Source organism: Lissotriton helveticus, chromosome 1_1, assembly GCF_964261635.1.
Source record: "Lissotriton helveticus chromosome 1_1, aLisHel1.1, whole genome shotgun sequence".
In the NCBI taxonomy this organism is placed as follows: Eukaryota; Metazoa; Chordata; class Amphibia; order Caudata; family Salamandridae; genus Lissotriton; species Lissotriton helveticus.
Genome location: NC_136057.1, coordinates 144,439,508 through 144,466,170, shown reverse-complemented (window position 1 = coordinate 144,466,170; position 26,663 = coordinate 144,439,508). Strand labels below are relative to the sequence as shown.

Sequence of the window (26,663 nt, the reverse complement as noted above, 5' to 3'; positions counted from 1 at the left end):
GGGGCTAATACGTTTAACAACGGGCACAGTAGAAGCAGGATTGACTACATCCTCTGTAGTTTGAAAATCTGGCACACGATAATCAATATGGTGTTATGGATCACCTTGAAAGTGACCATAACCCCCTGTGTCTCACTCATGGTTGGTGGATGTCGGAGCAACTACAGCCGGGGCAGGTCGAATTTTGTTCCCCGGACGCTGTCCTTACCAAAGACATGCGCCGACTTAACTGGCTACACCTAACCAAAAAAACGGAGGTTATGGCAAGTATTACTGTCTTAGAGATCGAGCAAGCGCTGGGTATTGGTGGTGATTCGGGGCACGTAACAAAGATACATGACAGCTTTTTTATACGTATAAGTAGCTACTTTATTAAGCGCCACAGAAGCCAGAAACTAGCTGACTCCAAACCCTTTCGGTGGTACAACAATGAATAATGGTAATGCTATCAGGGGTGGGGAAATGGGTACTGTCCGTACAGCAAATATGAATACAAAAAAGATATCTACAAAGCCAAGTGCCTATGGGATGAGCTTAGATGGCAGGACCTTAAAGAAGCTAGCTTGCTGAAAAATACCAAATTATTTTGGAATATCATAAAGTGGGGCAGAGGGGGACAACCAGATCAGCCCCTAAATCATGTCTCTCAAGAAGGATGGGTTAATTATTTCAGGCCCCAATATGCGCCTAACCCAATAGACGATCAAATGGAAGAAGTTAGTTATGTTTTTTATGCAGATGAGGCTTTTAACGATAGTTAGTGCAGTGGCCAGAGGTAGAGCGCCGGGACCCGATGGTGTCCCCGTGGATGTGTTCCTCTACGACAAAACACGATGGTGTAGATACATCATGTTGATGGCAAATGCAACGGCCCTGGGCGCTCCGATCCCGGTTTCCTGGAAAGGGGCTGTGATAATTCCAGTATATAAAAAAGGAGATAAAACCCAACCGGGGAACTATAGACCTATCAGTTTGATAGACACGATCCAGAAGGTAGTTGGGAGGATGGATTGAAGAGAGTAGTATATTGTCCCCTTTCCAAGCGGGCTTCCGTAAATACACTAGCACCATTGCTCAAGTATTTTGTTTCATTCTTTTATAGTGGAAGACTGTGACATTGGGCAAGGGCAGCCTTTACGCTGCCTTTGTCGATCTACGTGCAGCTTTTGACCTTGTCGCCCGTTCCCGGTTATGGGTGACGTTGAGGGAATTAGGCCTTTCCGATGAGATTTTAACTTTGGTAATGAGGTTGCACGAGGGTAATCATGCTAGAATCCATTGGGGGGGCAGGGTAGGATCACCGCCATGTTTCGGGTTGAACGAGGGGTACGGCAAGGCTGTGCCATGGCACCAACGATATTCTCTCTGTATTAATGGAATAGTGGACTGCTTGTTGCCAGTGAACACAGACGCCCCTTCTCTAGCAGGTGTAAAAATTCAGATTTTAATGTTTGCGGATGACACATTAATTATTTTCAAGACTCCTAGTGGCCTCCAGCGAGCTTTATTCATTTTTGAAGATTTTTGTGCTGCTCGAGGCCTGGAAGTTAATGTGGCAAAAACGGGAGGGTTTTTATGAATAAATAACCTCTTGAACTGGTCAGGACTTTTACCTATTTGGGAATTCACTTAGAGAAGAACCTTAAGTGGGACTGCCATTTAGATATAGCTGCTCTGAAACATCGACAAGTTACGGGTGCTTTAAGTCTGGAGCATAAAAGGTCGCTAACAAAACCAATTAGACCAGTCCTCCAAGTTTATGAATCTAAAGCTGTTAGCTCCGCGCTTTATGGCGCTGAATTATGGGGGTTTGAGAAAGCAGCTTCCTTAACTCTTTCTGAAAATAAGTTCCTCCGTAGCATTACCAAATTCCCACAAAGAGATTTTGGGTTCAGCCTTATTACCCACGCCCATCCTAGGTATTTGGCTACCGCTATTGTAATAAATGGCAAAGTACTGGTGCACATAAGCCTTTCAGCTTCGGCGCTTCTATTTGTGCCAAGTAGTTTGCACATTGGAGTCAGCCAAACTCGCCTAGGGATTGCATAAGCGGGACAGGGGAAGAGCAGGTGGGCAACTGTTTCGCTGTGACTCCCACAGGCGGAACAGATGTTATCACTTGTGGGAGTCCACCTGGACATTAAGGACTTTAGAGGTAATGAACCTGCCCTGAGTTGGAAGTAAAGCTTCCTATCTGTCGGCCTGGTGATAATATCCCAATAGGATTCTAATCTGGGTGTGAGTTTTGTTTCTAAAAAGATTCCCGCCATAGTAGATGAGTCAGTGTTACTCCAAGCGTTAAAAGCAGCCCGCTCCCAATACTTCTCTTTTTGGATGCTTTTAGAGGGAAAAGAAGCTTCTGAAGGGTTGTCCCATAACATTTTCATGCCCAGGCCAATCAGGCTATTCCTAACACCTCTTAACCAACCGATTTTGTGGAAGATATCAAATTTTATTACATCCAGAAAACCAGAGGAATATGATGAAAGTTCAGGTGTCGTCCACAACCTACGCCAATATAAAATCGGACGCAGCTTGGTGACATCAGTAATAGCTTTTCTACCCAAATCATATCTAAGTGGCATACGGGGAGTGCTTTGTCTGGGTAATTCGTGGGTGAGCATTAATTTCAGCTTCCCTAGTCTGGCCACTGAATGTGATTGATTATTTTAAATTGTTTTTATTTGTTGCAATGTACTTTTTAATTCAAAGATAATTGTATTAATGTAATTTTTTATCTCTTCCATTTGCTCTGAGATTTAAGCTTTTATCTAAACATTTTTAATTATCCAGCCATGGAATTTTTAACTGTGTATATCTAAATGTTGTTTGTTTTGTGCTTTTATGAGTATATCTCAAATAAAGCTACTTTGGATTGGATTGGTTTCTGTATTGTATCGTGGACAAAATCAATTGCGCTCTGTAATGCAATTTCCATGGGCGTTACAAATGCTCAAAATGGGAAAGGTTCCCTGTTTTCACTATTTAATTTAATTGATAGACAGAGATTTATGTCTATGAAAGACGCAACTTAACCATTTTAAACATTCATGTTTCGGCCAGTTCTAATTGTGGATAGGTACGAGAGCCTGTTGCAGGCCAGGTCTCCCCTACGCCGCACAGCTCCACCACTGTATCTGCGCCTTTCCCCCTCGCTGCCGCTCTGAGTCGTGAGTTCGACTCTGCTGTTGATTGACTGCTGTGCCCACTGGTGTTATATTTCACTGCCTTTCACTGTTCTCGCCTTCTTATACTCTGGTCTTATATTTCACTGCCTTTCACTGTTCTCGCCTTCCTATACTCGTTTTCCCCATTGGTATTGTTATCTGTTTTTTGAGTTTCTTAGTTACTTTTGCGTCCAGCTCGTTTCCCCCCTCTTCTCTTTTGTATCCCGCTACCCATTCCCGCCGCTGCTCACCTGCGGCCCGCCCCCTTGCCGTCCATTCGCCGCCCCGCTCCCGCCTCCCAGCTGCTCCTCCCTCCCCGCCTTAAATGGCGGCCGCTGCGCGGCCTCGCAGCGGGCACGACACTGGCGCGCCGGAGGCGTGCCAGGGGCAAGCCCATCTACGCCCATCCGCGCCTGGACTGCGCCCAGCGCCAGACCCACTGGACCTCGCGACCGCCACGACGCCAGACCCCGATACGACGCCAGCAGTCTCCACGCACTCAACACCGGGCGAGACCACACCTGCTTCCAGGCCGCCCCAAAACGCACCCAAGGACCTTTCTTCTGTCGCACCTGCAGCTTCACCGGCGACAGAACCACCAAACCACCAAGGACTGGATCCAACAACCTCCGCTGCATACTCCTCAACACACGCTCCGCCTGCAAACACGCCATCGAGCTCTGGGACCTGCTCGATACCTCCGCCCCCGAAGTGGCCTTCCTGACCGAGACCTGGTGGAACGACTCCTCGGCACCTGTCATCGATATAGCCATCCCTGACGGCTACAAGATCTCCCGCAGAGACCGCACCAACGGAATTGGAGGAGGAATAGCCATCGTACACAAGTCCACCCTCAAGGTTTCCTCCCACTCGGACGACACCCTCAGCACCGCTGAACCCCTGCACTTCCAGATCCAGACCAACCCCAACACCACCCTCAGAGGAACCCTCGTCTACAGACCCCCCGGGACCCAGCCACAGTTCAGCGACTCCATCGCTGACCTCGCCAGCACCCACACACTCACCTCCACGGACTACATCCTCCCCGGGGACCTGAACTTCCACCTCAAGAACATCAACGACGCCAACTCCACCACGCTGATCGACAACCTCGGCCTCAGACAACTCGTCACCATTCCCACCCATGCTTGACCCCATCTTCTACACAAGTCCCCACGACTCTTTCGACCACACCACCGAACTCCACTGGAGGGATCACCGATGCATCCATTTCACCTACAAGAAGCCCACCATGCACCACCACGCCCATCTGCTGCCCCACCGATGCCGTAGCAAAATCACCAAAGACCAGCTGACCACCACCCTTGCCCAGAACCCACCCGCCGACCCCACAGACCCAGACACCGCCGCACGCAACCTCAGACAATGGATCAACAACTGCGCCAACACCCTCGCCCTGCTCAAGAAACCCTCCAACAGCCTCACCAGCAAGAAAGCCACCTGGTTCACCAAAGAGCTCCAGACCTCCAAATGAACATGCCGGAAACTGGAGAAGAAATGGCTACACAAACAAACATCAGACAGCTACGCAGCCCACAAGGACGCCACCCGCAGACATCACCACCTCATCAGATTTCCAAGAGATCCTCTTTCAAAGCCCGCCAGGACAACAACGCACACAACAACAAAGAGCTCTTCAGCATTGTGAGGGAACTCTCCAACCCCAGCGCCAACACCAACGACATCCCACCCTCACAAGAACTATGCGACTCGCTGACCACCTTCTTCCACAAAAAAATCGCTGACATCCACGAAAGCTTCAACCACACGACCGCCCCTACCACGCCAGACTCCACATCCCCAGCGAACCCCACCCGCATCAACCTCCTGACCTCCTGGACCAACGTCTATGACGATGAAACACGCAAGATCATGAACTCCACCCACTTAGGATCACCATCAGACCCCTGCCCACACCACATCTTCAACAAAGCAGACGCAGCCATCGCCCCCCAACTACGGAAGGTAATCAACATCTCCCTCGAGACAGCCACTTTCCCGGAAAGCTGGAAGCACGCCGAGATCAATGCCCTTCTCAAGGAACCCAAAGCGGACCCCAAGGACTTCAAGAATTTCCGGCCCATCTCCCTGCTCCCGTTCCCGGGAAAGGTCATCGAGAAAGTCATCAACACGCAACTGCCCCGCTAACTCGAGGACAACAACATCCTAGACCCATCCCAGTCTGGATTCCAAAGAAACCACAGCACCGAGGCAGCCCTCATCGCCGCCACAGACGACATCAGGATCCAACTAGACAATGGCGAAACATAGCCCTCATCCTCCTGGACCTATCAGCCGCCTTTAACACAGTCTGCCACCGCACACTAAAGACACACCTCCAAGAAGCCCGGAATCCAAGAGAAGGCCCTGGACTGGACCACATCCTTCCTCTCTGGCAGAACCCAGAGCGTCCGCCTCCCCCTTCTGCTTCGAAGCCACCGACGTCATCTGCTGCGTACCCCAGGGTTCATCCCTTAGCTCGACCCTGTTCAACGTCTACATGGCCCCCCTCGCACACGTCGCCCGCCAGCATGACCTCAACATCATCTCCTACGCCGACGACACCCAGCTGGTCCTCTCCCTACCAAAGATCCGAACACCGCCAAAGCCAACCTCCACGAGGGATTGAAAGCCGTCGCCAAATGGATGAGGAACAGCCGACTGAAGCTGAACTCGGACAAGACGGAGGTCCTCATCCTCGGATCCACCCCCTCAGCCTGGGACGACTCCTGGTGGCCGACACCCACCGACCACGCACGCAACCTGGGAATCATCCTCGACTCCTCCTTCACCATGTCGAAGCAGCTCAGCGCCTTCTCCTCCTCCTGCTACAACCCCCTCTGCATGCTCCGCAGGATCTACAAGTGGATCCACACCGAAACAAGAAGAACTGTGACCCAGGCCCTCGTCAGCAGCAGGCTAGACTATGGCAACGCACTCTACGCAGGCATCCAGGCCAAACACCTGCGACTACAACGCATTCAAAACACCTCTGCCCGTCTGATCCTCGACGTCCCTCGCTGCAATCACATCACCCCCCACCTGAGAGACCTACACTGGCTCCCCGTCGAAAAGAGGATCACCTTTAAGCTCCTTACCCACGCACACAAAGCCCTCCACAACACCAGGCCAGCCTACCTCAACGACCAACTCAGATTCTACACCCCCACCTACCAGCTCTGCTCCGCCAGCCTTGCCCTCGCCGCTGTCCCCCGCATCCAACGAGCGACCTCCGGTGCCAGATCCTTCTCCTTACTTGCCGCCAAGACCTGGAACACCCTCCCTAACCACCTTCGGCAGACTCAATGCCTACTCTCCTTCAGAAGACTCCTCAAGACCTGGCTCTTCGAGCAGTAGCAGCTCCCCTCCCTCAGCGCCTTGAGACCCTCATGGGTAACTAGCGCGCTTTATAAGTATAATGATTGATTGATTGATTGAGCAAAAAGGTGTGTCTTGTTACCACGATTCCTGAGAGATCTGGGATTGTTGTGTTCTGTGTTGTCTAATCATTTGCATCTTCATGAGTGTCTAGGAGAGCGAGTGAGACACTATAGCTAGTCGGTCCTGGGTTGGTGGGCACTAAGGTGGTGGGAAGGCTTAGCCCCTATACACCGAAGTCCCATTTTCCTGTGCATAGTTCTGTGTATGTGCAGATTCCCTGCAACACTGTAAGCAACAAATTTGTGACTTCTATTTTTTCTGACAAAGACTTACTTAGTATCACCTTGGCTCCAGCTTTGGATAATAACTGGAATATTGTTTTTTCTGTTCTGGATTGGTCTAGTGACTTTCTTTTGCTTACTCATGAATGGAAAATTTCTCCCAGAACGCTCTGCAGTATCAAATGTGAACTTGGTCCTGAAACCTCATACATCATCTCATCGTGAACAAAGAGACCTGTTCTTCGTGAACATTACAGCTGTTCCAATTCCTGATGGTACAGTTTGGGACAAGGTTGATTATGATGTATTTGGTCCCACTGAACTTTCGAAAATACCATATTTATTTTAAAAAATTCTAAATGATATCATTACCTCCAGTACATTTTCTGATGATGGGATTTTGAAACTGTAAATAATCTGTTGTCTGATTTAGAACAATCTGCTGCATTTTTTTTCCCTTTTATTAACTTTGCTCAGTGACTCAGCAAATACACAACAATTCATACAAGGCATGTGCAAGGATAACAACACAGTCCACATTGGAAAGCAAACAATACAGTGCCATAGAACAACAATGCTTATCAGTCCTGTTCCACCCTCCCCTCTGGGACTTTGTATTTGCGCCAGGGACCCCAGAGCTTCCTCCATTTTTTCACACAACCCCTAGCCTTGTACACCGTTTCCGCCATCCTTTGACACCAGTCCAGCTCTCCCTGCCACTGGTCCCATTGTGGAGGCTCCTGCGCCCCCCATAAGCTAGCAATATTCCTCTTGGCCACTCCAACCGCTAGGGCCAGCTAAATCTCAGCATAGCGTGACCAGTCCGTCGGACCCTTGATCATAAGCAAATCCCGCCTAGGGTCCACCGGGACCGGTGCGCCCACCATCGTTTCCTTCGTATGTGCCACCCTAGTCCAGAACTGCACAATGTACGGACAGTCCCAAAGAATATGGCAAAAGGAGCCCTCCCCGCGACACCCCCGAGCACACATCGGGGATAGACTCCTACCCCAAGCAAACATGTGAGTGCCCTGGAAATACACCCGATGGAGGATTTTTAGTTGGACCAGGCGGAACATAATCCGAATCGCCACCTCATGAGGACTTTGCAGGGCGTCCTGCCGGTCGTCGTCCACCAGGTTTCCAATATCTTCTGCCCATCTAGCCCTCAGAGATACTAATGGATCAGGCATATTATTTATGAGTTTACGGTAAATAGTGGCTGTGGGTTTCTCTAAAATGGGATCTAGCAGGAGCCTATCTTCCATGGGCGTGTATTCTGGGACCGAGGTGTCTGCGCCTATATGCGTACGTAGGGCATGCACTAAGCGGAGGTAATGGTAGTGTTGGGAATCACGCATTTGATACTCGTTTTTGAGATATTCGAAGGTTCTAGGGGCACTCAGCTTCCAGACATCCCCAAGACAGTCTATCCCAATCAATTTCCACCCCTTAAAACCTGTTAGTCGTTTCACCTCCGTAAACAGATCGGCTGTCCAGAGCGGGGTCCTTCCTGTTACAGTGCCCGCCCACCCCAAATATTTATTGGCCTCTCTCCAACATTGAACCACCGCCCCAGTGTGCGAGGGCAGATCTTTGTGCTGTTTCCGCAAGTACAGTAGGGGCTCACAGTTGCCCTCCGGCATGACATACCTATCAACCCTGTAGGCCGGAATATAGAGGAGGCACGGGAGCGACAGCATTTTAAAGTGCACAGCACGCCCCATCAGGGAAAGAGGCAAGGACCTCCAATGGGCAACGTCTGAAGCCAGCCGTGCCAGGTGCGGCTCAAGATTTTTCACAAAGAACTCCGACCTGTCTCTAGTAACGTACACCCCCAGATATTGGTATCCTTCTGTAACTATCGATGCTGGACACCCCGACAGAACCCTAGGGGAGAACCCGGCAGTGGGTAAATCAGGGATTTGGCCCAATTGATTGTGTAGCCGGAGTAACTGCCAAATAGTTCAAAAAGATCGAGCGCCATTGAATGGTATGGTCTGGCCGTATGCAAATCAGTCTTGACCCTGTGCCTCATGGGAACAGTTCAGCCCGAACTGCCAAGCCATGTCTTCCCTGGACCGGAATCAAGCATCCTAGGACCGATTTCTGGCTATCAGCCGTCTTCAGCCAGGATAACTTGACTCCACTGGGTATGCTCAGACATGAGTCCCGTGCTCTCCATGCCACTGGAATCAAGCTATCCTGGCTGAAGAGGGGTCAAACCCCGAAACCGGTCCTAGGATGCTTGTTTCCAGTCCAAGGAGGATCTCGCTTGGCAGTTCGGGCTAGACTTTTCCCATGAGGCACAGGGTCAAGACTGATTTGCATATGGCTGGGTTCAAACTGGAATGGCATGGTGAGCAAAAAAATGATGGATTTAGGCCCAGATATTTGTACTGGGGTGAATGTATGACATTGTTCTGTATTCTGTACATCAACTGTTGTTTTTGCATTTGTCACCCCGAGTGGGACGGGTATGCTCAGACGTGAGTCCCGAGCTCTCCATGCCACTGGAATCAAGCTATCCTGGCTGAAGAGGGGTGAAACCCCGAAACTGGCCCTATGATGCTTGTTTACAGTCCAAGGCGGATCTCGCTTGGCAGTTCGGGCTGGACTGTTCCCATGAGGCACAATGTCAAGACTGATTTGCATATGGCTGGGTTCAAACTGGAATGGCATGGTGAGCAAAGAAATGATGGATTTAGGCCCAGATATATCTACTGGGGTGAATGTATGACATTGTTCTGCATTCTGTCCTTCAACTGTTGTTTTTGCATTTGTCACCCCGAGTGGGACAGGTATGCTCAGACGTGAGTCCCGTGCTCTCCATGCCACTGGAATCAAGCTATCCTGGCCGAAGAGGGGTGAAACCCCGAAACAGGTCCTAGGATGCTTGTTTCCAGTCCAGGGAGGACCTAGCTTGGCAGTTCGGGCTGAACTGTTCCCATGAGGCACAGGGTCAAGACTGATTTGCATATGGCTGGGTTCAAACTGGAATGGCATGGTGAGCAAAAAAACTATGGATTTAGGCCCAGATCTTTGTACTGGGGTGAATGTATGACATTGTTCTGCATTCTTTCCATCAACTGTTTTTGCATTTGTCACCCCGAGTGGGACGGGTATGCGCAGACGTGAGTCCCGTGCTCTCCATGCCACTGGAATCAACCTATCCTGGCTGAAGAGGGGTGAAACCCTGAAACCGGTCCTAGGATGCTTGTTTCCAGTCCAGGGAGGACCATGCTTGGCAGTTCGGGGTGGACTGTTCCCATGAGGCACAGGGTCAAGACTGATTTGCATATGGCTGGGTTCAAACTGGAATGGCATGGTGAGCAAAAAAACTATGGATGTAGGTACAGATCTTTGTACTGGGGTGAATGTATGACAGTGTTCTGCATTCTGCCCATCAACTGTTGCTTTTGCATTTGTCACCCTGAGTGGGACGGGTATGCTCAGACGTGAGTCCTGTGCTCTCCATGCCACTGTAATCAAGCTATCCTGGCTGAAGAGGGGTGAAACCCCGAAACCGGTCCTAGGATGCTTGTTTCCAGTCCAGGGAGGACCTGGCTTCGCAGTTCGGGCTGGACTGTTCCCATGAGGCACATGGTCAAGACTGATTTGCATATGGCTGGGTTCAAACTGGAATGGCATGGTGAGCAAAAAAACAATGGATTTAGGCCCAGATCTTTGTACTGGGGTGAATGTATGACATTGTTCTGCATTATGTCCATCAACTGTTGTTTTTGCATTTGTCACCCCGAGTGCGACGAGTATGCTCAGTCGTGAGTCCCGTGCTCTCCATGCCACTGTAATCAAGCTATCCTGGCCGAAGAGGGGTGAAACCCCGAAACCGGTCCTAGGATGTTTGTTTCCAGTCCAGGGAGGACCTGGCTTGGCAGTTCGGGCTGGACTGTTACCATGAGGCACAGGGTCAAGACTGATTTGCATATGGCTGGGTTCAAACTGGAATGGCATGGTGAGCACAAAAACGATGGATTTAGGCCCAGATATTTGTACTGGGGTGAATGTATGACATTTTTCTGCATTCTGTCAACAACTGTTGTTTTTGCATTAGTACTCCTGTGGAACATGAATCCTGACTGATCCACGTGAACCAGATCCGGTAGAACCGAGAGTAGTCTTGTCGCTTAAGGTTTAGCCAGCACCTTGGCCTCAACATTAAGGAGCGGTATAGGGCGGTAAGACGAGCATTGGTCCGCCGGCTTCCCGGCCTTGTGTATGACCACAATCGTGGCCTCTCGCTGGTCCGGCGGGAGTTTCCCCACTCCCCTCGCCTCGAGAAACATTCGTATGAGGGGCTCAATCACAACACAACACTGGCTTGCCTCTTGTATATTTCAACTGGGAGCCCATTGGGCCCCTGCCCCTTCCCGGCCAGGAGGACATCAAGGGCCTCCCACAGTTCCAGTGGCGTGAGGTCAGCGTCAAGGCTATCGGACTGTTCCTGGGACAACATGGGCAAAGCGCAGGAACTCCTCGCAGTCCGTTTCCGATTTGGTGCATACCGGGGTATAGACCCCGTCATAAAATGACACGGAGGCCTCAGCTATCTCAGTCCCGGTGGATACCAATGATCCCGACTCGCCCCTCACCTCCACAACCCAGGATCGCTCATTGTCACTTCGCTCAAGCCATGCCAATAACTTTATACTTTTATCCCCGACATCGTAAATCTGATGCTGTGCGGCTAAGGAATAGGTCCGCGCCTCACTCTCCGCCACCGCGTAGTTCCCGCTGTTTAAGGGCAAGTTCGTGGCTATGCTCCACCGATGGGCCCCCCCCGTCTACTGCTTGAGCTCTTCAATGTCCCGCTCCAACTGCGCCACCTGAAGTGCCTCCTCCTTTTTCTCGGCCCCAATCAGCGCCTGAGTCTGACCCCTCAAGACTGCCTTAAAGGCCTCCCACAGGACTAACTGGGAATCTGACTCTCTTTGAAATACAGTTGGGAGCCTTCACGTATCTTTTCGGCTATGGAGTCGTCTTTGAGGCGCCATGGGTCAATTCTAGGGAAGGCTGCCCTAGTCGTTGCCGCCCCTCTAAGAGTAACCCCCACCGGGGAATGGTCCGAAATACCCCGAGACATGATACATGAGTCGACGAAGTCACCCAATTGGTCCTCCCGGGTCAAAAGATGATCTATTCTTGAGAAAGAGCAGTGCCGTGCGGAGTAGAAAGTGTAGTGTCTCTGTGAGGGGTGGTGTATGCGCCAAATATCACTAAGGCCCAGTGCTGTCACAAAGCCACTCAAGCCCGCCTCCCCCCTGTGCCCTTGCCTCTCTCCAGAACTGTCCAGGTCCGCATCCATGACCGCATTAGTATCTCCCTCCAAAATGAAAGAGCCCCAAGTAAGGTCCGCCAATTGGGCCCCTATTTCAACATAAGTCTGCATGTGTAGCCCTGGCGGGATGTAACAGGAGCTAAACACCAACGTGCAACCCTCTCACCTGCCCGCCACAGCCACCACACACCCCGAGTCCTCTGCCCACGTGCCCGTAACCACCATCGGGAGGGCCTTGCGTATGAGGATTCCCACCCCCCTAGAACCCGACGTGAACCCCGAGTGAGCCACCATCTTGTAGCGAAACCGGTCCAAGCCCTACATGTGTTGCCCCGTAGGTGAGTCTCTTGTAGGAACACTACGTCAGGGACATGGCGTTTCAGATACTGCAGGACAAGTGTTCACTTAATCTTATTACCCAGCCCATTGACGTTCCATGACCAGATCTTGATATGCGTTTGATTACCCATTGGGGCACAACCCATTCAACTTTCCCGAATGCCCCTCCAGCACATGCCCACGCATAGAAAATGTCACATAAACATAGGAAAAAGAGTCAGTTAACCATAAACATTCCCCCATCCTCCTACCCCCCCATCTCGCACACCCCTCCCTGCTAAGTGGGTCCTCAACCACCCACCTCATAACCATGCAGAGTGCCTGTTGCCCCTTCAACCCCATATCAACCTTAAGAGGGGAAAACGTAAGCCTGCAATCGCAGAAGATGACATACTTGAGTAGCGGAGTGCTCACCCATTTAGTGGATCTCGCTGTCTGCACCCCCCCACACCCTCATCCCCCCAACATAGCAGAGGTATACCAGAGACCCTCAGCTCACAGTCACAAAACATGCAGGAGACCCCGTCCTGCAAAGTCCGAGGAGTCCGGTGCCCCAAGTCCTCCCATCCGACCACCACCTACATACCAGGAATTATGAGGCATATCACCCTCCCCGCAGCTTTCCCCAACAGTGCCCCAGGTTAACGTTACCACCGCAGTCACTTGTGGGATATCTGTTCGAGCTGCTGGGGTTCTTGTGGTTGGCCGTTCATACTTTGAGTCCCCCGACCAGCACAGCCAAGGGCAGAGCGTCTCGAGCCATTCTGGCGGCCCACTGTCCGCCACCCGCCATCCAGTCACTCGCCTCAGTCGGCGTATCGAAGAAAAACGCCTTGTCCCCGTCTAGGCTTTTGAGGCGAGCCGGATAAAGCATCATGTATTTTATTCCTTGATCCCTGAGGGCCCTCTTGACCCCTTCAAACGATCTCCGCTGGCGCTGCACGTGTAGCGTGAAGTCGGGAAAGAAACAAATTGTGGCGTTGTCCAGGTGCAGGTCTCCATACACCCTTGATGCCTGCAGGATTGCGTCCTGATCCCTGTAGTTTAGGATGCGGGCGATAATGGTGCGCGGCGGGGCTCCCGGCTTGGGCCTCCCCCCAGGGCCGATGAGCTCCCTCCACAGAGAAGAATTTAGAGAGGTGCTTTGGCTTAAGGTGGTTAAGTATTAAGTCCTCCACGAACCAGTCTGTTGACGGGCCTTCCATCTCTCCGGGACTCCCACGATTTGGACATTATTTCGACGTGCCCCTCCCTCCTGATCTTCCAGGCGGGCGGCCATGTCTGCTTGGCCTTTAGTGAGTGCGGCTACTTGTTCCTCCAACCTCTTTGTCTTAGACTGCAAGCTACCAATGCCGCTTTCAGCCTCCGCTACCTTATGTGACATCTTTCCCAAGTCCGCGCGCAACAGATTGACTTCTTCAGTCACGGAATCGAGCTTGGGCTCCATGGTGCCTCGCATCTCTTTAATGGCTCCGCTAATGGCCATGATGGCTGACATGATGTCCTTAAGTGATGTGTCGGGCCCACCGGCTGTCTTCTCGCTTCTCTGGCTCCCCCCTGGTTGATCGCCCTCCAGTCCCATGTTGACGGTGTACTTGTCAATGTAGTTAGTCTGGCCTTGCGTCTGTGCCCTATTATGCCCATAGCCTCGTGACCACCACCACAGGAGATATAGTCCACCACTGGTCTCCCCCGGGCACCCTATGCGCCCCCTTTGATGCCTCTAGCCCCTTGCGAGTCGGTGTGTGCCCCACTGGGCGTGATGTCCCCACTCCTCTCACACTGACCCGTGCTCACTCACCGTCCACTCCACAACAAGGTACAACCTGTAGCTGGAGGCGGGCAACTCTTCCAGGGCCACGGCGGGCCAGGCACCAGGGGGTTGGGGGGACTGATTCCCCAGTCCCTAAAAGTCCCTTCTACCAGACCACAAGCCCAATCACTGTAGACCCCGGGCTCCAGCGCCCGCGAATGCTCAGGCTGCCATTTTGTCGCGACCGCTGTCTCCTCACCCACCACCAAAGGCCCAACTCCGGCCTCTTCCCTGCAGTGCCTCCTTACCTCTGCAGGGTCCCCGAGGCCACCACGCTACCAATGTCCATCGTCTCAGCGGGGCCTCCAAATACTGTCCAATAGCCTGGGTGCCGCTGACACTCCTGAGACTCACTCCGTCCTCACGTACCCAGATCCAGCAGGTTTTGCCCGCCCGGGCCTATTCAGCCGATCGCCCTGCAAGTGTAGTACCGCAGCCCACCAAGGGCCCCCGCTCTGCACACACAGCGGGCCCGGCAGCGGCAGTCTGGATATCCTCGCTGCCTTCCAGGACAAGGTACCTCTGCACTGTAGGACACGCTCTACCCCAGGTCCACTCCTCCGGTGACCTGAGCCGCCTCACTGCAGTCGCCCGCAGCCGCTCCTCACACCGCACTACAAGCTCCAGATGACCGCGGCTGTGCTAGGCTGCGACGGGCACCATTTTCTGACTGCCAGATTCAGGCCCAGGCCTCAAAGCAGCTGCAAGAAAACACAGCAGAGCGGATATGGCACGGGTCGGAAAAGCAGTCCATAGTTTCACTGCTGTGTTAGAGACCAGAAGATGCTCTTCAACTTGACGGATTATGCCGGATGGTAGGTGAAGTTTATGACCCTGCTACAGCAGCTCGCCTAGTGTGCGGCCATCTTCTTTGGCTGCAGACCACGCCCCCCAATCTGCTGCATTTTCAAGCATTGAAATGTTAGAAGTCACATCAGACTATAACACTATGTACTATTACCATCATTATGGTCATCACTTTTTACACAAATCTAGTATCCCACAAAACATTGTCATGTACCACCATTGGGAACATTGCCCTACACCACCAAAAGGTAGTTCAAAGACATTTGCACAGAACCTTTCTTATTTTTCAGGGTTTAACACTTCTGACCCAACCTCATACTACTATAAGCTTGCAACTACACCTGCACAGAAAAATATGCTGCCTAACACCAAACAGATATATTCTGCATCCTTCATTTCCCAACTGTCTGAACAGGGTTTTGACTTATGGAAGGAAACTATAGACATAAAATCAGTATGGGGTTCTTAGGAATGGTTTTGACTTGTGAAAGGAAACTATAGACATAAAATCAGTATGGGGTTCTTAGGAATGGCAAGTTCAGGGAACAGAAGCACTATTTAGAGCATGTCTCATTCCACAGCAGACAATATTTCTGAATGACACTGCAACAGACTTCCTGTCTTGGACTAGCCAAGAACAAGGATTTGAACACACCTCGGATTCCCACACCTTCACACATCAATTTTACATCACGTGGCGGGGATACAATAGATTACATCATGCAGTACAATACACCAGACCCCAATTGGAAGGGATGGTTAGTTTGGCCCACAGACACAAATAGATGTCGAATAGAATAGATAGCCGAAGGGTTTAGTATCCATAGGTATGACCAACGCTATGTACAAAGAGAACATCGGGGGTGATTGGCTAAAAACCTCGACACTGTCCCAGGTGAAACAGCACTTATCCTTACTCTCAGATGAGGTGGATCTAAGGGATTTTTTATTAAGTCCCCGGAAGCCACTTCAGAAACGTTTCTTATACGCTGCCTCTAATGAAATCTGGAAGATCTGTCAACAAGAAGCTGCAGAGAGGCTTTGTGAAATAGATAGAATTAACTTAGAAAAGGCGTTAGCTGTAGTTGACAATGGAATGACTGTATTAACATCCAGGATTTATTCACTGGGCAACATTGTATCTTCTGCTATAGATATACTAGAAATAATATGGTAAAGGTACCTTCAAGGGATTTTGTTAGACAATATTTTATACTTATTTAAACACATTTAATTGGAGACCTTAATGAATAATGGTCTATATTCAAACAATTTATTCAATTTAACAAGTGCTGATGGTCACTTTGAGTAAAAAAGGAGCAAAGAGAATGGGTGTGTACAGAAAATATTCTTTATATATTATTCATTCAAAAAATGGGGTACTGAAAGTATATTAACAATGTTACAAGAAATAGATGATACAGAAACAAAACAGCTCCACTGTAACAGTTGTATACGCTTTTCTTCTCTGTTGTATTAAATACGTAATAATAAAAGAAAAAGCGTTGGTCGACGTTTCGGTCTCTAGAATTTGATTGCCGAGACCATCATCAGGACAAAGTGAATATATACAGGTTGACCCCTAAAAAGCATAGAACAAGATATTACTACTTATTCTATCTCAAATTCAGAAAGAGAACCTATACATAATTTTACATATTATTTACAAACATATCACCCTAACACAAAAAACATTCTAAAGCTCCCAAATCTCGCATAGTGGCCAATTTTACTCTGTCGAAACAAATGTAATTCATAGTCATCTACAATATTTCCAAACACATGATTTATACAGTATCAAATTCAAAAGGGCTCTTATTTTCCTTTATATACCGCAAACTTGTCATCTCTAAATGAAAGTAGGCCTCACTTCATTGTCAGCCTTCATCTATATCCAATAAATGAAACGCAGTAATACCTTTATGAATTGCAGGGTTAATGCTACTTATAGCAGTCTGTCAGTAGTAATTTCCAAAGGATCAAAATGGATTTGTAAATGGTCCTAGATCTGACATCAGAAGACATTGTATCTAAGAACTCAGATTCAGTGGAGGTATTTGTTATTTACCAACTTATATGGTGGCACTCTAGCCTTCCTCGGACGGACCCAAGGCAAATTATTTGAGTGTCACATCTTAGTAATCTTTATATGCAATTGTTATTTAAACAAAGAGTAAATGTTTTAATCACCTTTTTCTAGATGCGAAACAGGACTAGAGTGTGTTAGGACTGATGTCTTCAATAGTGTTTTATATCGAGCTTCTGGTAAGTTGAAGAAAAGGAAACTGATTTAGACTTAAAAATCATTATATAAAACAAAATAACTATCAATAGTTTAGTTGCATCTTGTTGATTGATTTTTTGTAGATGCAGTATATTAAATTTAGATTTGGAATATAAATGGAACATTACGGACTGCGACTATGTGCTGACGATATTACTAATCATAACAGTATCGCTGATATACATTTAGAGTTAAGAAAACTGCCTATCCAGCGATTGTCGTTTCGTTAGAAGGAGAAAGTTGTTGGACATTTATCTAGCCACATGTTTCATAGAAAATTAAATAAACGGGGACAAAATGACCTTTGTATCTTAACCGTTACTTGTATCCTTCAAAAAGTGGCATTTATATAGCTACTTGTATCCTTCAAAAATTGGCAGAAGGTATACCAGCCTGCGGGGAGAGGAGAACAAATAAAATCTTTTCAGTTAAAAAGGTTCTTCAAGTGATATTTATTCAGTTTAAGGGAGCAATAACATCTTCCACATACCTCTATTATTCGAGCATAGCCTTCGTAACCTCAGTCTATTTTGAGAGCAGCAATTAGATGCGCGTCTCCAAGCGATCTTATAAATCGTTGTTTGGAGTCCAAAAGAGGACTAGCTGAGTACATGGCAGTCATATTGGCTCGAACCATGGCGGCCATTACTGAGTGGAGGTTGAAGTGCAATATGTATATAATGAAATATCGGATTTGTTCAGAAATTGATCAATACATTTCCAAAGGAATGTGTGATTTTAATATTTGCAGAGAGGCATTATTTATCAAAATTTATGTCGGTTGAAAAATGCACCAACCGAATTTACCCTAATGGATGTCGTAGCGGCCCTCCCTATTATGCCGTTTTATGTCATGCAGAGTAAAATGGAAATTAGAATTATTTAAATAATCCATCCTGTCTTATATTAGAATTTCTATCGGGATTTTTGAGGACCAAGTGTGGCCAAACCACATTATGTAGCGACACGCAATGTTACATCATATGACTGTTGTCAAAAGTAAACATATTATTTTCGCCGCATTTCAAGAATCATCCTTAGTAGTTTTATATTGCTTTCTGACGTGTTAAAGATAAAATATACACGGTGAAACATCTAAAATGTACAGCATAACAGTAATATTTTCACTACCATTTCCTAATGAACCGGTGTAACACATAGTCATATTGTACATTGGTGTAGATATAAGAATTAAAAATTCATAAACAGTAATATTTCACATTATGGTATTTTGTCCCATAGTTGGAGATGCTGGTACATTATATCAATTAGAGAAAATCACATGTTTACAATATATATTACTCTAAGGCATCATGGGCCCGATTCACAGAATTAACTTAAGACTCAATCCTAAACGTACTACTATTTTGGTATTCACAGCATGCACTTACTACTTTTGGCATTCACAGAATGAACTTACTACTTTTGGTATTCACAGAAGTTAGGATTTTGTCTTAAGTTTGTCTTAAGACAAACTTAAGACAGACTTAAGACAGACTTAAGACAAAATCCTAACTTCTGTGAATACCAAAAGTAGTAAGTTCATTCTGTGAATGCCAAAAGTAGTAAGTGCATTCTGTGAATACCAAAATAGTAGTAAGTATAGAATTGACTCTTAAGTTCATTCTGTGAATCGGGCCCAAATTTTTATCATGTATTAGTATACACATTTGGATGAGAACCGGTTGTTTGACATGATCAAACATACAGTGCAATAACGTAATAACAATGTCACATTGTTAGACCTGTCTGGTTTTTTTGCGTAGTCCCTCCAAATTATTATTTATTTTGTCCCCTTTTTGCCTCTCATACCTTTATTAATTTTTGTGTTCACTAGCTTTTTCTAGGTGTTGGTCAAGGGGATAGGTGTTCTTTCCCCCCAGGAAAAGTTGGAACCACAAAATGGTGGCTCCCAACTGCCCTAACTGCCAAACCCAGAACTTGCCCATAGACAAGTATAGGGCGTTCCAGAACCTTCTGGTCCCTTCTGGACTCCTGAGGGTCAGCCTATAAAAGGCGGAATGCTGGACAGCCATTTTGTCTAACCAGAGGGAGTCAGCTGGAGGACAGGCTGTAGCAAAAGGTGGGGGGTAGGATAGTCAGAGGGTTGCCTTACTGATTCACCACCCTTCCTCCCTTGGGTTATTTGTCCTGTCCCTGCTGATTTGGATGACTGGAGACCCTGGGCGCCTGACCAACCCCTAGCTTAGAAATACTGGGGTGTAAAAAGGAGAAGGAGACTGCAGCGCTGCGGAGCGCAGTCCTCTACCCAGTGGGAGAGACTTTTGAAAGGGTGCTCTTCATCCCCAACCCCTGCCCAGCACCGAGGGGTAATAAGTCTCTGAAAAGGATAGAGATTTAGTTCTATTCCCCCTCGTCCTGGATGTACAGCAGGCTATTGGCCAAGTGACTCTGTGGGTCCTTACCCCTCACGCAGTCGTCAGAACTCCACTTCCCCTCAAGAATCAGAGAAAGGACAGGGGTGCCGGGTTCTAGGAGGCAGCGCTGTTTTCACCGTGTGCAGGACCCCGGGGGCACCGGCCGCGTTGTTGTGGTGGCGCCACTGACCTAGAGTGCGAGGGCTGGCTGAGAGAAGTTGAGCGCTATCGCGCATGCCCAGGCGGTCCCACTACTCGTTGTTAGGAGGGGCCTTGGAGGGAGCAGGCCCGAGGAGAAGCCACTGATAGCGGTAGTGTGGCTGGAGCAGACTCCGGACTAGGAACACTGATCACCCGCGCATGCGCGGAGACACTACTGCAGGAGACGCGACGTGAAGCGCCTGAGGAGAACTCTTCGAGGGAGTGGGCGGGAAGCGAGCCCCATCGCTTCTCCACTCGGGAAGCCTTTTCCTCTGCCAAGGCTCCAACGAGGAGGAGCGGAGCTAAGCAGGGGAGGAGGGGCGAAGGTCTTCAATGAGCGCTGCTGTAGGCTGGTGATTCCCACGCTGGCTGGATATAACTGCAGGCCTGTGAGAAAGGGCCCAACCAAAGAGAAGTAAGGAGGTGGTGAAGGGGGTCGTTGGAGGCCTTAGATACCTCCAGGGGAATCCAAACTTACAGTTGGCTAAGCCCGGATTGGGTTGGCACTGGGGAGTGCTAATCAGCTTTTTACAAGGGATCCTTAAGACAAGTTCCATAAAGCTGGTTGTTTCCCCTTTTGATGACTAAAACGACTTCTTGTCAATTCTTCCCCTCTTACTTTTGTCAGCTCTGAGGAGGAGCTTATTCAGAAACCACTAAAGTGCGAAAGGCTCACCAATTCTTCTGGTTCTGTGGTAAAGAGGGTAAAGGAGTCAACTGTCCCTAGTGAAGAATAGAAACTTCTTCCTTTGGGGCTACTGTACTGTGATGTGCTCTTTTGAAGCCAAATAGAGTGGTTAAGTTGATAATTTCTGAGGAAGTTACAGATCCTATGTCTGAATGTAAAAGTATAGTGAATTTGAAAACTGATTAATGTAAAGAATGGGCAACTGTTAAAGTGACTCTATGTTTCATGACAAACTGTAATGTGTTGAATTGAAATTTCAAAGGACAAAAGAGCAGAGAAATATTTTTATAAAGCAGCTCATATTTTTCCATACTTGGTGTAGTGTCATTTTTTTGTGTGTTATTGCGTGGATTTACTGCTGGGTGGTTTGCAACCTTCACACTTGTGCCTCTAGAATTGCATGTCTTACCCTAGGCCAGGCTACCCTAGGTGACCTGACATCCCAGGTTCCAACATATTGGTGTCTAGCGGTGGGATCCTGACTGTGGTTGCAGCTACTCAGTAGTAATTGAACGTAATACACTAAGCCTACACCAGGAGTTTTCTCCTAGCGGCCCTCCTAATTTGTCCTTTTGTTTTTCCAAATTTGTTCCTGGTGGTGGGTGGAGGTAGCTTTAGGTTGCCCTTGCAACTCTAATTTCCTGGTGTGTATAATCTGGTTTTGCCTATTTCAAAATGGAGTTTGCATTAGAAAACCTAGATACCTATTCTGTGGCTCAGCTGAAAGATTTCTGCCAGAAAATGGGGGTATTTTTTAAGCATGGTGCCAAGAAGGGGGAACTCCAGACTAGTCTAAGGGCTTGGGTGGAGGCACACAAAGAAGGAAAGGAGGAGGATGAAGGGACAGACCGGGACCCGGTTGTGGAGATAAATGGATTATTCCACCCGGAGGGGGAAAACCTACTCCCAGGACCAGGGTCCTACTCCAGGAAAGGCAGTAGTGTCTCCGGGGGAAGCTTAACCGAAGCAGAGCTCGCTGACAGGAGGGAAAAGAGGCAATTAAAATGGGAGTTGGCTAAGCTGGAGCAGGAGAAGGAAGAGAAAAGGATGGTTCATGAGTTCAGGTTGAAAGAGTTGGAACTCCAGGCCCTGCAACGGGGGCCTTCTCCTGTAATAAGTGGTGGCAGCGAATCCAAAGAGACAGCCAGGGAGTCCAGACCCTATTTGCCAAAAGACCTTATCGCTAGCTTTAGTCAGGGAGATGACATAGCCAAGTGGTTGGCTGCCTATGAGGTCTCCTTAAGAGCCCATGGGGTGCAGGAGAAGCACTGGGGGGTGGTTTGTATAGGTACATGCCTCCTACTGGTCGGGACACCTTGTTGGCCCTGGAACCAGAGGAGCAAACCAACTACCCCATCATGAAGCTAGCATTAGTAAAGAAGTTTGGGCTTACCCCGGAAAGGTATCGCCAGAAGTTCAGGGGGAGCCACAAGTTAAGCACCCAGAACTGGGTGGACTTCCTTGACTACGCACGTAAGGCATTAGAGGGCTGGGTCAAGGGCAGCGAGGTGAGGGACTATGAGGGGTTGTATGATCTATTTTTGAAAGAGCACCTCCTCGAGAAATGTTTTCCCGAGCTGCGCCAACACCTGGTGGACAGCAAGCTGACCAATCCCCGGAAGCTTGCAGAGGAGGCGGACATCTGGGCAAGTACCCGGGTGTCCTCAAAGGGGACTGGAGGGGATTCCCAAAAGGCCGGACAGGGCGCCCCTCAGAAGAAGGAGGGGGAAGACAAGAAGAGGGAGTTCTCTAAAGGTCCCCAAAACAGTTTCCAAGGGAAGGGAACAGGTTTCACCCCTAAGGCAATCCCGCCCAGAAACCCTAATCCTGGCCAAAGCCAGCAGCCAAGGGTTCTCCACTGTTTTGAGTGTGGTGGTGTTGGACATTATAAGGGAGATGTCAGATGCCCAAAGAGACCACCCCCTCCCACCGGAGGAAAACCACCGGGAGTAGCTAGTGTAGCGCTCGGGGAGGAGTTGCCCTTAGATAAGGGGGGTGAGTGGGCGGGTGTCACCTTAGTGTCCCTGGGAGAGCGGGAGATGGTTCCAAAGATCCAGGTGCCCCCAAATACTACAAAGTATGGGCAGTGGGTCACCATCAATGGCCAGAGAGGGGAGGCTCTGAGAGATACAGGAGCCAGTATGACTATGGTGAGAAGTCAACTGGTGTCTCCAGAGCAGGTGGTTCCCAATGTACTCCACCCCGCCGCGATGGCTGACGGCAGAATGGGCCACTATCCAGTGGCTGAGGTTCCCTTTGAGTGGGAAGGGGTTGCAGGTTCACTTCGAGTTGCCGTAAGCCCTGCCGTGCCAGTTGATTGTCTGCTGGGGAATGACATGGAGCACAACACTTGGAGAGAGGTGGAATACCGGACGCACTCTGCGATGCTGGGTACACCTGACTGGGCCTGTGTGAGCACACGGTCTGCGACTACCCGAAGAGGGAGTTCGCCTGGGTTGGAGCCTGGAACAATGGCCCAACCGGCTGCCAAAAAGGGACAGACCCGAAGACAGGAAGAGCCTGCTTCGGCTTCCACGTCCCATGTGACAGATCGGCCACCTGCGGTGGTGGGCCAGGAGTCCATGGAGGGGGAAGTAGACTCCCTGGAGGATTTACCCATCCCTGCTGAGTGGCATGTGGAGGGAGGACCTACCAGAGAGGAATTCTGTAAGGGGCAGAGGGAGTGCCCTACCCTTGAGGGACTGAGGCGTCAGGCTGAAGCCCAGGCAGCAGGTGATGCTACGGGACACCACCATATTTACTGGGAGGATGGACTCCTCTACAGTGAACCCAAGGTACCCCTACCTGGCTCATCAAGGGCCTTGGTGGTCCCGCAGCCATACCGAGCCTTTCTGCTGGAATTGGCTCATGCAATACCCTTGGCAGGACACTTAGGCCAGGACAAGACCTTTGCTCGGCTTGTCCTCCACTTTTACTGGCCTCAAATTAAAGTGGCGTCCAACACCTACTGTCGGACATGTGTATCCTGCCAGGCCAGTGGGAAAACAGGAGTGAAGCTGAAAGCTCCCCTGGAACCACTTCCAGTCGTTAGCACCCCCCTTGAAAGGGTGGGCATCGACATTGTAGGGCCATTGGATCCACCAACAACAGCTGGTAACAGGTTTATCCTGGTTCTGGTGGATCATGCCACACGTTATCCAGAGGCCATTCCTCTGAGGACTGTCACTGCACCTGTGGTGGCTAGGGCCCTGATGGGAATCTTTACCCGAGTAGGATTCCCCAAGGAAGTTGTGTCCGACAGGGGGACCAACTTTCTGTCGGCTTACATGCGGGCAATGTGGAAGGAGTGTGGAGTGACTTACCGGTTCACCACTCCTTATCACCCCCAGTCGAATGGATTGGTAGAGAGGTTCAATAAGACCCTGAAGGGCATGATAAGAAGTCTGCCTGAGAGCCTACGGAGGAAATGGGACGTCCTCCTGCCTTGCTTGCTGTTCTCCTACAGAGAGGTGCTGCAGAAGGGAGTGGGCTTCAGCCCTTTTGAACTGTTGTACGGGCACCCTGTGCGTGGACCTCTCAGCCTGGTGAAGGATGGATAGGAAAAGTCTCCCAGGAAGCCTCCTCAGGATGTGGTGAGCTACATGCTGGCCTTTAGGAGCCAGATGGCAAAGTTGTGGAAGCAGGCTTCTGATAACTTGGAGGCCAGCCAGGCAGTAATGAAGGAATGGTACGACCAAAATGCTCACCCGGTGGAGTTGGAGCCTGGCCAAAAAGTGTGGGTGATGGAACCTGGAGAGCTAAGTGCCCTTCAAGATCGTTGGACAGGCCCATTTGAGGTGTTGGAAAAGAAGGGTAAGGCCACTTACTTGGTGGATCTTAAGACCCCTCGACAGCCCCTACGGGTGCTGCATGCCAATCGCCTCAAACCCCACCATGAGAGGCCAGAGGTCATCCTGATGATGGTGACTGATGGTGCCGAGGAAGCAGAAAGCGAGCCTCTCCCGGATCTCTTTTCATCCCAAGAGAAGGATGGATCGGTGGAGGGAGTGATTCTCTCCCCATCCCTAACTCCTGAGCAACGAGAGGATTGCCGCCAGGTATTGGAGCAGTACTCTTCGTTGTTCTCCCTTGTCCCGGGAGGAACCCACCTGTGTACCCATGATGTGGACACAGGAGACAGCCCCCCAGTGAAGTCAAAGACCTACAGGCTGTAAGACAAGGTGAAGGCTAGCATCCATGGAGAGGTTGCCAAGATGCTAGAGCTAGGAGTGATAGAACCTTCCAACAGCCCTTGGTCCAGTCCGGTGGTGCTAGTGCCAAAAGCCGCCCCACCAGGCACCACACCAGAACTGAGGTTCTGTGTGGATTACCGAGGACTGAACTCAGTTACAAAGACTGATGCTCATCCGATCCCTAGGGCGGATGAGTTGACCGGCTAGGAGCTGCCCAATACCTAAGTACCTTTGACCTCACTTCAGGGTACTGGCAGATCTCCTTGACAGATGGAGCAAAGGAAAGGTCAGCCTTCTCCACGCCTGAGGGACACTTCCAATTTTGTGTGATGCCCTTTGGGCTCAAAAATGCCCCTGCCACATTTCAGCGGCTGGTGAATCAGGTCCTCTCTGGAATGGAGAATTTCTCTGCTGCCTACCTGGATGACATTGCTGTCTTCAGTAGCAGTTGGGAGGACCATTTGCAACATTTGCAAGCAGTTCTCCAGGCCCTGAAACAAGCTGGATTGACCATCAAAGCCAGCAAATGCCAGATTGGGCAAGGGTCGGTTGTGTACCTTGGACACTTGGTGGGTAGGGGGTCAGTGCAGCCCCTGCAGGCAAAGATTGAGGCAATCATGGCCTGGGAACCCCCCAAGACACAGACTGAGGTCCGAGCTTTCCTGGGTCTCACAGGATACTACCGTCGCTTTGTGAAGGGGTATGGCACTATTGTAGCGCCCCTCACAGAGCTCACCTCAAAGAAACAACCTCGACGGGTAGTTTGGACGAGGGCTTGTCAGCAAGCCTTTGAAAAGTTGAAGCAGGCAATGTGTGCAGCACCGGTCCTGAGGGCCCCAGACTTCTCCAAGGAGTTCATTGTCCAGACAGATGGATCAGAACATGGCATTGGGGCAGTGTTATCGCAACTAAATGAAGAGGGCCTGGATCAGCCTGTGGTCTTCTTATCCAGAAGACTGCTTCCCCGGGAACAGAAGTGGAGTGCAATTGAGAGGGAAGCTTTTGCGGTGGTGTGGGCTCTGAAGAAGCTGCGGCCATACCTGTTTGGCTCGCACTTCCTGGTTCAGACTGACCACCGACCCTTTCGTTGGCTGATGCAAATGAAGGGGGAAAATCCCAAGCTGTTGAGGTGGTCCATCTCCCTACAGGGAATGGACTTCCGGGTGGAACATCGGCCTGGAGTGGACCACGCCAATGCAGACGGTCTCTCCAGGTATTTCCGCCTTAGTGATGAGGACTCCCAAGGGGTTGGGTAGTTCTCCCCACTTTCAGCTGGGGGGGACGAGTGTTAGACCTGTCTGGTTTTTTTGCGTAGTCCCTCCAAATTATTATTTATTTTGTCCCCTTTTTGCCTCTCATACCTTTATTAATTTTTGTGTTCACTAGCTTTTTCTAGGTGTTGGTCAAGGGGATAGGTGTTCTTTTCCCCCCACATAGTTTTTCACCTCAGGCCTAGAGGCCGACAGGAAAAGTTGGAACCACAAAATGGTGGCTCCCAACTGCCCTAACTGCCAAACCCAGAACTTGCCCATAGACAAGTATAGGGCGTTCCAGAACCTTCTGGTCCCTTCTGGACTCCTGAGGGTCAGCCTATAAAAGGCGGAATGCTGGACAGCCATTTTGTCTAACCAGAGGGAGTCAGCTGGAGGACAGGCTGTAGCAAAAGGTGGGGGGTAGGATAGTCAGAGGGTTGCCTTACTGATTCACCACCCTTCCTCCCTTGGGTTATTTGTCCTGTCCCTGCTGTTTTGGATGACTGGAGACCCTGGGCGCCTGACCAACCCCTAGCTTAGAAATACCGGGGTGTAAAA

At 49.7% G+C, this 26,663-nt stretch overlaps 1 protein-coding gene across 5 annotated transcripts in view; it reads left to right on the top strand.

Moving 5' to 3' along the window:
- Positions 1-26,663, top strand: part of CLCF1 (cardiotrophin like cytokine factor 1) — a 1,651,704-nt gene that overhangs the window by 591,450 nt on the left and 1,033,591 nt on the right. For all 5 annotated transcript variants that reach the window (XM_078658627.1, XM_078658384.1, XM_078658468.1 and 2 more), the window contains one exon: positions 17,309-17,373. In XM_078658627.1, coding sequence (XP_078514753.1) covers positions 17,309-17,373 — 65 coding nt within the window. The remainder of the gene's footprint in view (positions 1-17,308; positions 17,374-26,663) is intronic.